Source organism: Canis aureus, chromosome 19, assembly GCF_053574225.1.
Source record: "Canis aureus isolate CA01 chromosome 19, VMU_Caureus_v.1.0, whole genome shotgun sequence".
NCBI lineage: Eukaryota > Metazoa > Chordata > Mammalia > Carnivora > Canidae > Canis > Canis aureus.
Genome location: NC_135629.1, coordinates 42,127,678 through 42,143,841, shown reverse-complemented (window position 1 = coordinate 42,143,841; position 16,164 = coordinate 42,127,678). Strand labels below are relative to the sequence as shown.

General features: G+C 38.5%; 1 protein-coding gene across 27 annotated transcripts in view; it reads right to left on the bottom strand.

Moving 5' to 3' along the window:
* Positions 1-16,164, bottom strand: part of MAP4 (microtubule associated protein 4) — a 204,940-nt gene that overhangs the window by 116,852 nt on the left and 71,924 nt on the right. For all 27 annotated transcript variants that reach the window (XM_077859059.1, XM_077859060.1, XM_077859047.1 and 24 more), the window contains one exon: positions 15,083-15,324. In XM_077859059.1, the coding sequence (XP_077715185.1) occupies positions 15,083-15,305 (223 nt within the window). In that variant the 5' untranslated portion in view covers positions 15,306-15,324. The remainder of the gene's footprint in view (positions 1-15,082; positions 15,325-16,164) is intronic.

Sequence of the window (16,164 nt, the reverse complement as noted above, 5' to 3'; positions counted from 1 at the left end):
GTCCAATGTGGGATTCCATCCCAGAACTCCGGGATCACACCCTGAGCCAAAGGTAGACACTCAGGCTGAGCCACCCAGGCAACCCTAGATTTTGTACTTTTGCATATGGACATCTAATCATTCCTGTATCATTTGTTGAAAAGGCTATCCTTATTCCACTTAATTGCCTTTGCATCTTTGTTGAAAAATCAACATCCATCCATATTACATGTGGATCTATTTCTGGACTCTCTCTTCTATTCCACTGGCCTATAAATCTCTTCATTTTTCCAGTACTATACCATCTTGATAAATGAATCTGTACAGTCTTTAAAAGAAGTCATGTAAGTCCTCTAAGTGTTTTCCAAAATTGTTCTGGTTATTGTGGTTCTTTTGCTCTTCTATATCCTGAATGAAATTGCACTGACTATACAGATTAATATAAAGATGTACAACCTTTTCTCAAAGGCTCTAACATTTCAGCGACCTGTCTAGTTCTGCAATCAACTTGCCAACCCAAGAGTTTCCCATGAGTCATTCTCAAGAAGCTAACAGGAGATATTTTTCATTAAGACAAATAAAAATCTAGAATGTATGCTACAAAAATATAAAATGCAAGATTTTACTTTGAAAAACAAGAAACTACACTCTCCATCCTTCTGACTCCCACATATCCAAGGCAGAAATTTTTCACATAAACTCATTGAAAAGATCTTTCATTCTGTTATCTCAGATAACAGAGAAATAACTACAGAGAACATCCTAAAGAACAAGGGCAGCCCGAAAAGAGAATACGAATTAACTGGAAGAAAAAGGAAATCAAGGACTGAAAGACAACAGACTTTTTTTTATTAAATACCCATTATGAACAAGGCACCATGCTGGGGCCTCATGTACCATGTTTTACTTACCCAGAGAGATACTAAACGTTCTAGCCCATATTTATGCCAAATATGGGATAGAACATGCTTGGCATAAATTTCCTTTTACTCCCACAAAATAAACTTCTAAAATTTATTCTTTCTAGCTCAAGAAAGAATACATATTTTTAAAATCTGCCTCATTTTAAAATGCAGATTGTAAAATAATAAAATAAGATGTAGATTACAGGAAAATGCAAATCACAAAAAATATCATCTTCTGGTCATGAGAGTGATAAAATCTTTGTAAACTTAATAAAAGTCACTGTTGGCAATAGTGTAAGAAAACAGTTAATCTCCTATACCACTAGAGGAATATAAATTGGAACATCCGTTTTGAGACAATTTGGCAGTCTATCAAATTTTGAAATATTTAACTTGACAATCCATTTTAGGTATGTAGTTCAGAGAAAGACATAAAAGTACACAAAAATGTATGTTAATGAGATGTTTATTATGGCATTGTTTAAAAAGTAACAAATACCGACATATTCTCTAAATTGTGAAATAATATGTAACTTTAAAAGAAATGAAGTAGCTTTTCATGTACTGAAATGGGAAGATGCCAGGACATAGTTAGAAAAAAATAAAGCAAATATGGCATAATACCCTTATAAAACACACAAACACACAACACATGCACACACACACACACACACACACACACACACACAATAACAGGAAAACTATTACCAAAAAAGTATGGCATCACATTCAAAGAGAATAAATATCACTCAGGGAGACAATGTTGATATAACAAATAGGAGACTTTTTAAAAAATTACCTCATTTCCCTCAGAAGGATAAAAGAAAACATCACACATCCATGAAATGAGAACAAGCCCCTAAACAAAGTGAATTATCTAATGACTGAGTAAAATCCTTTTCCAGGTTAGACAGTTTCCAATTCGTTGCTCTCATCAAAATTGAAATAGGTCATAATATAGTTGTCTTCTGATAGGACACTGAAAATAATTTCTAATACTGACTTATAGAATTCTTAACATGCAACTCAAAAGAATGGAGGATATTGCCATAATAAGACTTCCATTCCCACATACTTAACTATGTGAATAAACGTTTTTGTCTATTAAGTCTATTAAAACAATAGGAATGGGGTGCCTGGGTGGCTCCGTTAAGCATCCAACTCTTGATTTCAGCTCAGGTCATGACCTGAAGGTTCTGGGTTTGAACCCCACATCAAGCTCCGCACTCAGAGCAAATCTGTTTGAGATTTTCTCTTCTCTCTGCCCCCGCCCCCATTTGCACGCACACTCTTTCTCTAAATAAGCATTTAAAAAAAAAAAAAAAAAAGCAATAGGATTGAAAGCCTGGGTGGCTCTCAGCGGTTGGGCATCTGCCTTCAGCTCAGAGCATGATCCCGGATCCGAGAATCAAGTCCCATATGGGACTCCCTGAGAGGAGCCTGCTTCTCCCCCTATCTGTGTCTCTGCCTCTCTCTGTCTCTCATGAATAAATAATTATTTTTAAAAAGGTAATAAGAAATTACTAAATCTTCTTTCATCCTAGTAAAAAATAATGATCCAAAGATTCATGATCTGAGAAAAATATTAGTCCTCATCATTAAGAAAAACATTTTTTTTTTAAAAAAAGAATTTTTTTTAAAATTTATGATAGTCACACAGAGAGAGAGAGAGAGAGAGAGGCAGAGACACAGGCAGAGGGAGAAGCAGGCTCCACGCACCGGGAGCCCGACGTGGGACTCAATCCCGGTCTCCAGGATCACGCCCTGGGCCAAAGGCAGGCACCAAACCACTGCGCCACCCAGGGATCCCCAAGAAAATAATTTCCAATCAAATTCAACTTTATATGGTAATGATTTACCAAAAGTTGTAATATGTGATCAACTGTATACCACTAGTAACTATGATAATAACTCTTCTTCTTGATCAAGTTAATATTAAAAGCCTTATGGTTACAGGAACTTTTTCTTTTCTTTTCGGTTACAGGGACTTTTTAAATTAAACTTTAAGCTTACACACATACTTTGTTACAAAAACATAGTAACAATCAAGAAAAAAAAAACTTTCAAGTATAAAAATGTATTGCACAAGATAAAAGTCTATGACAGACCCAGACTAGAAATAAGAGCTCAAGAAATCAAAAGAAGGATTTACATTTCCAATGATAAAGAACAGCTTGTTCATGCATTTTTAAAATAGATGATGAGGAGAATCAAAATGCTATATATTTAGAAGCATTTGGATACACTGAAAAGAGTGGTGTAACTTATTTTTATATGGCAAAAGTAAAACATTCTGAAAATGACATGCTTTACAACTACCACCTTTGGCCAAAGCTTTAAATATCATCAACCTCCCGGTTGGTATCTCCAGCCCAGAACCGTCCTCTGAACTCCAAACTCCTATCAAGCTGCCTACTGCTCTTCTCAACTTGAGAATCTTCTATGCTGTCATGTAATTCATACTTGACAATTCCTGAAATTACCAGAATTTCTTATATTCCCCTCAAAAGCTACTCTTTCTAGAGCCTTCCCAATTTTAAATATGGCAATCTCTTCCTTTCAGTTGCTCATGCTAAAACCTTAGGGCCATCCAGGATTCATGCTCCAAAATGTACAAGGAGCAGTTTGGATGGTATGGCATGGGCTACTGCAGGACAGGAGGGGGTTCAAGACAGAACAAGAGGAAAAGAACTGGACAGGTAGTAGAGGCATCTTTTTCAAAGGAACAGGAAAAAAAGTAGTAAATGAGCTAGACAGCCAATTGAGACAGGATTTTTTTATTTAAGGAAAAATTACAGTATGTTTGGTGCTGATGAATAACCCGGCTGAAACAACACAACTGATGAGAGAGAGAAGAGATAACTGCTGTAGCAGCACCCTGAGTGACAGCACAGTTCACCTGTAACAAGTGTTAAGAGCAGAGTAAAGAGCACAGGAGAAGGTAGATATGTAGAAGACGTAGCAGGGATACCATGCAAGAATTTTTCTTCTGACTGAGTCTATTGGTTCTTTGTTGTAAAAGTCTTTGGCTGAGAATATGAACAGGAGAACAAGTGCTGGAGGTTGGAACAGAAAGAAGATGTGAAAGAGTTATCTAGGAAAGTGGAAAACTTCACAAATTCATATGAATTCATAGGAGAGTGCTCAGGTTCAAAGTTCAAGTTTTTAATGTTTTTTTTTTAAAATTTTTTTTAAATTTTTTTTAAATTTTTTAAAATTTATTTATGATAGTCACAGAGATAGAGAGAGAGGCAGAGACACAGGCAGAGGGAGAAGCAGGCTCCATGCACCGGGAGCCCGACGTGGGACTCGATCCCGGGTCTCCAGGATCGCGCCCTGGGCCAAAGGCAGGCGCCAAACCGCTGCGCCACCCAGGGATCCCTCAAAGTTCAAGTTTTTAAACAAATGAAGTAAGACTGTCATTTACATTTCTTGAAAACAGTACTTACATGTCTAATAATTTTGCCTTGTGAGTTAAGTGAATCTTTGGTTTTGAAAAACAGCATCGGTAGGACATTAAATTAAGCAGAAAGTATGCATCCATGAAGATGGAATGGTTTCACAGAAATAACACAGGGTTTAAAATCAGGAGATTTAGGTTCAGTTGTGGTCTGTCACTATTAACCAAATGATCAAATGCAACTCCCTCGTGCTTTTCCTTCACAGCCTCCCCTGGAAAATGGGATAATATCTACCTTCCACGGTTATCATGAGGACTAAATCTAGTAATACTGGAGGCAGTACTCTTGCCAATTACATAGTGTTAAGTAAACCTTAAAAACCATATTATTAAAAAAAAAAAAAAAACATATTATTCTCACTGTCACTGATTACAGATTGTTCAACTATAGATTGATCAACCTATAGACTAACTATACATTAACTATACATTGATCACTACTAAATCTTTAACTTTGGGAGACCACTGAAATTAATTTGCTTTTGCCTTATATAAAAATCTAGCTTAAGTGACATTAGTAGACTAAGTAATAATTGTGAGTCTAAGAAATAAGCAACTTACTAGAATAAAATAAAAGCAAAACAAGGAAGTCAGAAGATAAAACAGAGACTAAGATTTGACATAACACCTAACAGTCTTAAAAGAAAAAAAAAAAATCCAAGCCCAGGAGAGAATTAAAACAAACATTATAACATAAAAACAGTAAGTTTTATTTTTAAAAAAATTTTTTATCCCCCCCCGCCCCCAGGCGACACCTGGACGGCCCCTATTTTTTAAATTTTTAAAAAAGATTTACTAATTTCAGAGAGAGAAAAAAGAGTGGGAGGGGCAGAGGGAGAGTCTCAAGCAGACTGTGCTGAGCTGCGAGCTCAACCAAGATCTTGAGCTGAGCCTATACCAAGAGTTGGATGCTCAACTGACTGCACCATCAGGCGCCCCAACAATTAGGTTTTATTTTATTTATTTATTTTTTAAAAGATTTTATTTATTTACTCATGAGAAACAGAGAGACAGAGAGGTAGAAACGCAGGAAGAGGGAGAAGCGGCCTCCTCCACGCAGGGAGCCCCACGTGGGACTCGATCCTAGGTCTCCAGGATCATGCCCTGGGCCAAAGGTGGCGCTAAACTGCTGAACTACCCAGGCTGCCCAACAATTAGGTTTTAGAGTAGGAAAGAGGCTCACTGTGCATTACTGCCTACACCCTAATTCAAAAGATACTACACTGCCTTCTTTTACTGACTAATTCCTCTAGAGGAACACCTATCTCATGAAATGAGAACTTTCTCAGCTAAACACCTATAGCACTGAAAGAACTACAAATTTTTTAAACTTAATCACACGCTCTGAGAAATATAAATATTCAAATTTACTGTTTTAAAATCTCTTCTCTTACAAGTGATTTCAGAGTCCCAGAGCTGGTAAGCCAATTTGGCAGAAAAGATTAGTAGCAAGAAGCTGAGAGGGCATGTGTGCTGTGAGGAAGACAGACACAGGACACAGTGAGTCACTTTGGGCAAAATGCGGGGGCCTAGGGGGGTTCAGCATTATCTCAGTGCAAGGGCACCTTATTGTGAAAAAGTCAAGCCTGTTCCAACACTGCCCTCTGGTGGCCAATAAAGTTGGCTGCGGTGCTCTGTGATAGAAGGCCAACCAACCAAACAAGAAAACTGCAGTATCTAGTTATCATAATTTCGAGGACTTACTTAGTCCCTTGGACCAATGTTTTTCAATCTTGGGTGCATCAAAGTCACCTGCAAGGGCTTTTAAAACACAGGCTGCTGAGCTCCATACCCAGTTTTTTTTTTTTTTTTTTTTTTTAATGATAGTCACAGAGAGAGAGAGAGAGAGGGAGAGAGGCAGAGACAGAAGCAGGCTCCATGCACCGGGAGCCTGACGTGGGATTCGATCCCGGGTCTCCAGGATCGTGCCCTGGGCCAAAGGCAGGCGCTAAACCGCTGCGCCACCCAGGGATCCCCCATACCCAGTTTTTAATTCCATGTGGGCCCAAGTGATAGGATACTGCTGGTCCAAGAACCACACTTTGAGAACCACTGTCCTATGTTAAAACATTTTATAGAAGCCAGTTCTTAGCCCTGAAAACCTTCTGAAATGCTGGGGAGAAGGGATTCTCTCACTCCCACAAATAGAACTATCTAGGCACAGAATTCAGAAAAATTAAGTGACTTATTCACAAATTTGCCAACTATTTGTGTCTAAGGGTCAAAAATGTGCTAGATGCTCATCAAACATCTAGAACAATGTTTTGGATGAACAAAAGTCACAAAAATATTATTGTTTTGTTATTCACATATAAGAGAAAGGCATCTTTTGTCTCTCTGACCTTGACAACAGAGCCATATAGAGCTGATAATAAACAATGATTGGGAAGATAACATTTCTGAAGATGAAAAAAAAAATACATACATCCTGAAAAAGTATTTTGAGAACGGTTTCCCAGGGTGACATTTTAGAAGTAGTATGACACCAGTTTTATTTCCAGGTATTTGGATATTTAGATGTTTTACAGGGGCAATAAGAAGATAAAAATACAGAAACAAAACTGGATGGGGTAAAATGGAAAAAAGTAGAGTGTATCCACAAAAAGGCCTAAAAATAATGACAGATCCAGTAGCAACAAGGATCCTTAGCACCCGTGCTGTGAAGTGGAGGGAGGCTTTGAGAAATCATTTCCAGATCTGGGGCAGGAAAACTGTACCTTGGGGTGGCGGGGAAAGCAACTTTTCCTACTCTGATAAGTGTCATAAAAGCACCCTGCTTGCTTAACCCCTTATTTTTAGGTTGAGGGCAATTAGGGTGGGCATGTGAGAGTTAAAAGAAATAGAAACATCACTATCCAAAGAGTTCTATTAAATGTAATCCATTCAACTGCCCTTTCTATCATAGATGCAGGAATGTGGTTGATAAATTTTCACTGGCTGACTTCAGTGAGCCTGCTGTAAAATCACATCCAGAGCTCCAGGGATAACTTACTGAATCTCATCCAGTAACAAAACCAAACTTAAAGTTGGATATATACAGTAAAACATGAAAATAATGACGGCTAGGGCCCTTCCATCACTTCTGAAGAAGCATTCAGAAGAAAAAACATCTTATTTAGAACATTCTCAAGCAAAACACAAACTTATCATTTGGGCAAAATCCATCAGTCTATTAATGTATAAAAATTAGATCACCATAGCGAAGCCCCTGAGTTCAATGAAAGCTCACTCACTGCCTTAGATCTCCGCAAGACCAAATAAAAAAATTCTTTTCCTTTCTTCTTCATTGTCTCCAGCCACCTCTCCTTCTCTGACTTACCCTTTTTTTAAATACTTTATTTTTTATTTGACACAGATAGAGAGTGAGAACAAACAGGGGGAGCTAGCTGCAGGCAGAAGGAGAAGTAGACTCCCTCAATGCAGGGCTGCATCTATCTCAGGACTCTGAGATTATGACCTGAGCCAATGCAGATGCTTAACCAGCTGAGCCACCTAGGCACCCCTCTCTGACTTACTCTTAACCAAACCTTCTACAAATAAGGTGATATAAAAAAAATTAGAAACTTATAATGTAGTTCTACTGTAATTATAAATTTTATATTCCTTTTTAACAGGCTAATAAACAAATGTATGTGTACAGAACTCACTGATCCAAAACGAAATACAGTAAAAATAAGGCTCCCTCCCACCCCTATACTCCAGCCAGATACTTCTTTCTGAAGTAACCACTGTTACCAATTTCTAGAGTAATCTCCCTGAATTAATGAACTTTTTATTTATAGTACTTAATTACAGGTAATTCACATTATTAAAAATATCAGAGAAAATTTAATAGTTTTTATAAGCAAAATAGTTTCCAAAAAACTTTCCTCTTCTGAGGTTGTTAATGATACACAAATCATGTAACCTAAGATGAAGCATAATAAAATCTACTGATGCCACGTCATTATCCTCACCCACCTAAGTTGAGTCCCAGGTGGTGGAAGCAATGCATAGCTAAAGGAAAACAGAAAATGAAATCCAAAGCAAGACATGGCCCTCTAGATGGAGGTAAGCGCTGGCTCTCCTGGGTCAGAGCATGTGAGGGAGAGATGCAGGGTGTAACACTAGCAGTTAAGAAGAATTCAAAGAAAAAGTTTAATGACAGGCTAAAGGCTAAGTAGAAGAGTTGTATGAGAGTATAGAGTCCCTAGCATCCACAGACACAAGGGGAGTTCACACCCACTTGCAGGTCTGTCTGCACAGATGTTTACCAGATGCTCACAAGACTGTAAGCAGAGGGATCCCTGGGTGGCACAGCAGTTTGGCGCTGGCCTTTGGCCCAGGGCGCGATCCTGGAGACCCAGGATCGAATCCCACGTCGGGCTCCCTGCATGGAGCCTGCTTCTCCCTCTGCCTATGTCTCTGCCTCTCTCTCTCTCTCTCTCTCTCTCTCTGTCTCTGTCTCTCATGAATAAATAAATAAAATGAAGAAGTAGGAAGATGAAGGAAGAAGAAGAAGAAATCCTCCTTTGCCTTTTTTTTTGGGGGGGGGGATGAGTTAACTGGGCATGTGATGTGATGAGCACTGATGACTTATGCAATTGATAAGTCACTGAACACTACATCTGAAACTAAGTATGTACTTATGTTAGTTAATTGAATTTAAATAGTAAAAATACATATTCTCTTACCCTAGGAGAGGAGCAGGAAGTCCTACCCAGAATCCTGCAGGATACCATCAGAAGACCCTACCACTGTAAGAGGGATATTACTGAGAAAGACTCAACCATGCACATAGAATTAAGCCTAAACCAGGACCAAAAACCAAAGATAACAAAACTCCCATCTACTTCCAGGCTAGCACTTTCTGATAAGGGAGGGGCCAGCACACATAGAAACAAACATCCTTCGGGGGCACAGGTGCACAAGGAGACCAAAAGCTAAGGGTGGAGCAAAAACACTGAGAGAAACCCTCCGGCACTCACCCCCCCACCCCCCTGCCCCACTCTACGCACAAGGAATACAGGAATTTGAAGCCAGTGCCGCACTGAGACAGTAACCACAAAGCTGAAACTAGCTCAGCCCTAGCCTAAACTGACTCAATCCTTTACGTTAACTACCTAATAAGAGAGAAGACATGCCCACTTCCAGGCATAAATATTTATTATTTCAGTCACTACTGTTTTACATATGAAGTTCCACATTCACTCAAAAATTAAGAGATGCAAAAAGTGCCCCCCAAAATACTGTCAAGAGACAAAACAATCAGACTGAGAAACTACCCAGATGTTCAGATTTACCAGACAAGAGATTTAAAATAATTATGAATACTGTTCAAGTCTACGGTGGAAAAAACTCAAAATACGCAAGAACAGATGGGGAGCCTCAACAGAGTCAAATAGAAGAAACTATAAGAGTCAAATAGAAATGCTAGAGATTAAAACCAGAAAAGATACTGAAGAATGCCACTGAGGGCTCCACATTAGATTTAATGGAACCAGGGGGAAAATATCCGAGAACTTGAAAATAGGTCAAAGAACCTGCCCAAATGAAACACAGGAAACAAAAAGAAGGAAAAAAACAAAACAAACAAACAAACAAACAAACAAAAAAGAGCATCCAAGAGCTGTGAAGCAATACCCAAAAATCTAATAAAAATGTCATTGGAATCCCAGAGAAAAGAGAAAGAATGAGGCAAAGAAATATTTTTAAAAGATAACAATCCAAAAATTTCCAAACTTCATGAACCACATCAAAGCATGGATCAAGCTCACAGAACCCCAAGCAGTACAAATACCAAGATACCACCTAAACACAGCATATTCCAAATGCAAAACCCAAAGATAAAGATAAAATCCTGGAGGCAACCACAGGGGAAAACAGGAACAAAGATCAAGATTATAACAGACTTATCACAAACTATCCAACTAGGAAGACTAATATTCCTAAATAAAAGAGAAAAAGTCACAAAGAATAAACACCTTGGAAAGGTATCTTCCAAAACTGAATGCTTGTTTTTCATAAACCAAACCTGAAATAATTCATTGCTAAAAGACCTGTGCTATAAGAAATGTTAAAAGATGGGTGCCTGGGTGGCTCAGTTTGCCTTTGGCTCAGGTCATGATCTCAGGATCCTGGGATCCAGTGCTGTGTTGGGCTCCCTGCTCAGCAGGGAGTCTGCTTCTCTCTCTCTCTCCCTCTGCCCCCCTCCTTGCTCATGCACTTGCTCTGTCAAATAAATAAATAAAACTCTTTAAAAAGATGTTAAAAGAATTCTTTCAGTCATTAGGAGTATGGTGCTAGACAGAAACCTGGGTCTATACAAGGAAACAGGATGACCAAGATGATAAAAATGGGAGTAACTGTAAATGGTTATTTCTCATATTTTTAATCTAAAAGATAACAGTCTAAAGCAAAAAGAGTGACAATGTAGGTTACTAATATATGTAAAATTAGACAAATTGGAAGAAATTAAAGATATACACTGTAAACAGTAAGTCAAATATAAAACAAATTTTATTTATCTAAAGACTTTTACTCATTCATTTATTTAGAGAGAAAGAGAGAGAGAGAAAACATGAGCAAGGGGAGGGGCAAAGGGGGAGAGAGAGGGAGAGAATCCCAAGTAGACTCCATGTCCAGTGCAGAGCACCATGCAGGCCCAATCCCATAACCCTAAGATCATGACCCAACTGGAAACCAAGAATCAGATGCCCAACTGACTGAGCCACCACAGTCACCTCAAATATAAAATAAATTTTAAAAGAAATATATATAATAAGTCAATATTGAAGTTAAAAACAAAATCATAAAATACTCAATCCAAAACCTTTGTGATAAAAAAAAACCTTTGTGATAGAGAAGGAAAAATAAAATGAACAGATGGAAGAAACAGAAAGCAACTAGCAAAATGACAGATTTAAATCCAACGATATGAATAATCGCATTAAATATAGTCTAAAATACCAAAAAAAGACAGAGACCTTCATATTGGACAGAAAAGCAAGACCCTTCTATATTGTGTCTGCAAGAAATCCCTTTTTCTTAATAAAGAAATGCACTGAAAGTAAAAGGATGCAGACAGATATACCATGTCAGGGAGGCCTGGGTGGTTCAGTGGTTGAGCGCCTGCCTTTGGCTCAGGGCATGATCCCAGGTCCAGGATTGAGTCCCACAGCAGACTCCCTGCAGGGAGTCCCGGGATCAGACCCTGCATCGGGCTTCCTGCATGTAGCCTGCTTCTCCCTCTGCCTGTGTCTCTGCCCCGCCCCCCCATCATGAATAAATAAATAAAATCTTTTAAAAAACAAACAAAAAATAAAAGGAATCCGCAATAGCTATATTAACAGGACAAAAATGAGACTTCAGAACAAACAATATTACCAAAAATAATGAGATACTACACAATGATAAGAGGGTCAATTTAGGGACCCCTGGGTGGCGCAGCGGTTTGGCGCCTGCCTTTGGCCCAGGGCGCGATCCTGGAGACCCGGGATCGAATCCCACATCAGGCTCCCGGTGCATGGAGCCTGCTTCTCCCTCTGCCTGTGTCTCTGCCTCTCTCTCTCTCTGTGACTATCATAAATAAAAAAAAAAAAAAAAAAAAAAAAAAGAGGGTCAATTTATGAAGAAGACATAACAATCATGGGTGAAGGGGATTAAGAGTATACTTATCTTGATGGGCACCAAGTAATATACGGAAGTGCTGAATCACTATATTGTACACCTGAAACTAATATAATCCTGTATGACAACAGATCTTCAAAATACATGAAATAAAAATTGGAAGAGGGGAACCCTGTGTGGCTCAGTGGTTTAGTGCCTGCCTTTAGCCCAGGGCGTGATCCTGGAGTCCCAGGATCGAGTCCCATGTCGGGTTCCTTGCATGGAGCCTGCTTCTTCTTCTGCCTGTGTCTCTGCCTCTCTCCCTGTGTGTGTCTCTCATGAATAAATAAACAAAATCTTTAGAAAATAAAATAAAAATTAGGAGAATACAAAGGTTTCAAAAGAAACAAATCCACAAAATTCTGTGGAGACCTCATCTCTCCCTCTCAGAAATCTATTACAAGTAGATATAAAGTCAGTAAGGATACAGAAAACCTAAACAACACTACCAACCAACTAGACCCAACTGACATAAAAAGAGCACTCCACACAGTAACACCATCATATTATTTCAGGTACTCACAGAACACTGACCATGAGAGGCCATATATTCTGGATATAAAGTAAAACATGACAATCGGAAATGAACAGAAATTTCATAGGATGTCTTCTGACCACAACAGAATTAAACTAAAAATCAATTATAGTAAGATACCTGGGAAAATCTCCCAATTTTGAGATATTAACATATTTCTCAATAACCCATGGCTCAAAAGGGATTCAGAAGGGAAATTAGAAAACATTTTGAACTGAGTAAGCATTATAAACATAACATACCAAAATCTATGGGACACACTATAATACCATGATTAGAGGGAAATTTGTTAACATTAAAACCTTATTTCAAGGGCAGCCCCGGTGGTGCAGCGGTTTAGCGCCATCTGCAGCCTGGGGTGTGATCCTGGAGACCCAGGATCGAGTCCCACATCGGACTTCCTGCATGGAGCCTGCTTCTCCCTCTGTCTGTCTCTGCCTCTCTCTTTGCTCTCTCTGAATGAATAAATAAGTAAATCTTTAAAAAATAAAAATAAAAAAATAAAATAAAACCGTATTTCAAGTAACTGCCAGAGAAGAGGTGGTGAGTGGGCAAAATGGGTGAAGGTGGACAAAAGGTACAAATTTCCAGGTATAAAATGTAAGTAAATCCTGAGGATGAAACAGCATGGCAACTACAGTTAACAATATTGTATAGTTGAAAATTGCTGAGTAGATCTTAAAAAGTTCTCATCACAAAGAAAAAAATTTTTAAATACGTGTGGTGATAGATATTAATTAGACTTACTGTGGTGGTTATCTCACAAGATATAAAACAGAAAGTCATGTTGTACAACTAAAACTAATATATTTTGTGTCAATTATGAAAAGACAAAATGTTTCAAATCAATGATCTAAGCTGTCACCTTAAAAAATCAGAAAACAAAAAAAAAAATCAGAAAACAGCAAATCAACTCAAAGCAAGCAGAAGGAAGGAAATATTAAAGATGTGAGCAGAAATTTAAAACAGAAAAATAAGAGAGATGCCTGAGTGGCTCAGCAGTTGAGCATCTGATTTTGGCTCAGGGCGTGATCCCAGAGTTCCTGGATCAAGTCCCACATGGGGCTCCCAGCATGGAGCCTGCCTCTCCCTCTGCCTAGGTCTCTGCTTCTCTCTCTGTGTGTCTCTCATGAATAAATAAAATCTTTAAAGGAAAAAAAAAAAAAAAGAAGAATCTATGAAATCCAAAGCTAGATCTTTAAAAATATCAGCAATTGATAATCTTCTATCCAGATTCATCAAGAAAAAAATGACACAATTACCAAGATAATGAATGAAAGAAGGGGCATTAACAACATATCCTACTGACTTTAAAGGAATCAGGTAATAGTATTTTATCTCCATCAATTTGACAACTAAGAGGAAATGTGCCAATTCCCTGAAAGATACAACTACCAAAGCTAACTTGAGAAGAAATAAATAACCTGAATAGTTCTGTATCTCTAAAAGGAAGTGAATTCCTATTAAAAAAACAAAACAAAACAAAAACAAAAACAAAAACACCTGGGACACCTGGGTGGCTCATCTGCCTTCGGCTCAGAATGTGATCCCAGGATCTGGGATCCAGTCCCACATCGGGCTCCCTGTGAGGAGCCTGCTGCTCCCTCTGCCTATGCCTCAGCCTCTGTGTGTCTCTCATGAATAAATAAATAAATCTTTAAAAAAAAAAACCTGACCAAGAAAATTCTAGGCCCAGGTGGCTTCACTGACCAAGTCTATCCAACATTAAAGACAAAAACATCAATTCTACATTAACTATGCTAGAAAACAGAATAGGAGGGAACATTTCCCAACTCATTTTAGGATGCTAGCATGACCTAAATTCTAAAACCAGGGATCCCTGGGTGGCGCTGCGGTTTAGCGCCTGCCTTTGGCCCAGGGCGCGATCCTGGAGACCCGGGATCGAATCCCACGTCGGGCTCCCAGTGCATGGAGCCTGCTTCTCCCTCTGCCTGTGTCTCTGCCTCTCTCTCTCTCTGTCTGTGACTATCATAAATAAATAAAAATTAAAAAAAAAAATTCTAAAACCAAACAAAGGCATCAATCACAAGAAAACTACAGACCAATATCCCACATGAATATAAATGCAAAAATCCTCAAACAAACAGCAAATCTGATCCAGCAATATATAAAAGCAGTAAAGTTCTTTTAAAGGATTTAATCCATGGTTTAATCCTGACCTGGAATTATTCCCAAAGACAACAAGTGGTATCTGATTCCATTCCAAATTCAGTCTTGAATATAAACACAGAATTTTATATACCTGATTTTTTACAAAGCTACTTTCAAAGTAAAGGCACAACAGGCAGTTTAAATTCAGGAAATTAGGCAGATTATACAATAGTTGAGACTTTACAGAAGAAACCTTTAGATTGAAAGTAATCTACAGTGTCATAAACACAAACTCAACTAAGGGTAATGAACCTACCTCTTTGGTTTCTAACAAAATTTGGATAAAGTGACTGAACTCAACTCAGTTTCCTCAAGGTTTCTAAGATTATGAACCAAAACATAATCCCTAATCTGGTTTCTCGGTAGTTTAGCTTAACTACTTACCTTCAACCTGGCTAGGATCTGAGCATGGTTTTTTCTTTGAGTCTGAATTCCCAGTTTTCTCATCAACATCCAGGAGAGGAATATAGTCTGTTTTTCCAACAGTTTCTCCCACAACATCATCAAAGGCCTCTGCCTCCAGTGTGGCAATAAAGTCCCGTTTTATCTCTTCCTCAATCTCTGGAGGTGGCTCTGTTAATGCGTCCGCAAGACTGAGGTCAGCCATTTTGCACCACTGCAACTGCCTGGTGAAGGGGGGAGAAATGTTTCATAAGATGAGCACTGTGCAAAAGGAAACATTCCTAGAAACTTTTTTCAGTTGTTCTAAACAATAAACAAAAAGAAATAAAATCTAAAACTTGAGCACTAGAAAAGGCTCCCTCATTTCACAGATTAGAAACTTAAAGCACAGTTAACAGTCTCACCCGAAGTAAACACTCTATTTCTAACATCTCTGGGAAGTAAACAGAGCAAATGACATTATGCCCTTTTCATTAATTAAAAAAAAAAAAAAGTTTAATTTAATTTTTTTTTTTTTTTTTATTCATGAGAGACACACAGAAAGAGAGGTAGAGACCCAGGCAGAAGGAGAGAAGTAGGCTCCCCACAGGAAGCCTGATGTGAACCTTGATCCCAGGACCCTGGGATCATGACCTGAGCCAAAGGCAGCCACTCAACTGCTGAGTCACCCAAGTGCTCCAATAAAAAAATGTTAAATATATAAAAAAAAAAAGTTAACTTATCCAAAGTTATAGCCAGTAAGACTCAATCAGGTTTTTTTTGTTTTTTAAGATTTTATTTATTTATTCATGACAGACACAGAGAGAGAGAGAGGAAGAGACACAGACAGAGAGAGAAGCAGGCTCCGTGCAGGGAGCCCGATGCGGGACTCAATCCCAGGACTCCAGGGTCATGCCCTGGGCTGATGGCAGACGCTCAATTGTTGAGCCACCAAGGCGTCCCTCAAATCACATCTTTTGATCAAGTCTTATAAACTTATCAACTATTCCATGTATCCTCATTTCCAAATCATGTCCCAGAATAATTCTTAAAAGAATAAACAAAAGGAGAGCAGATTACATTAC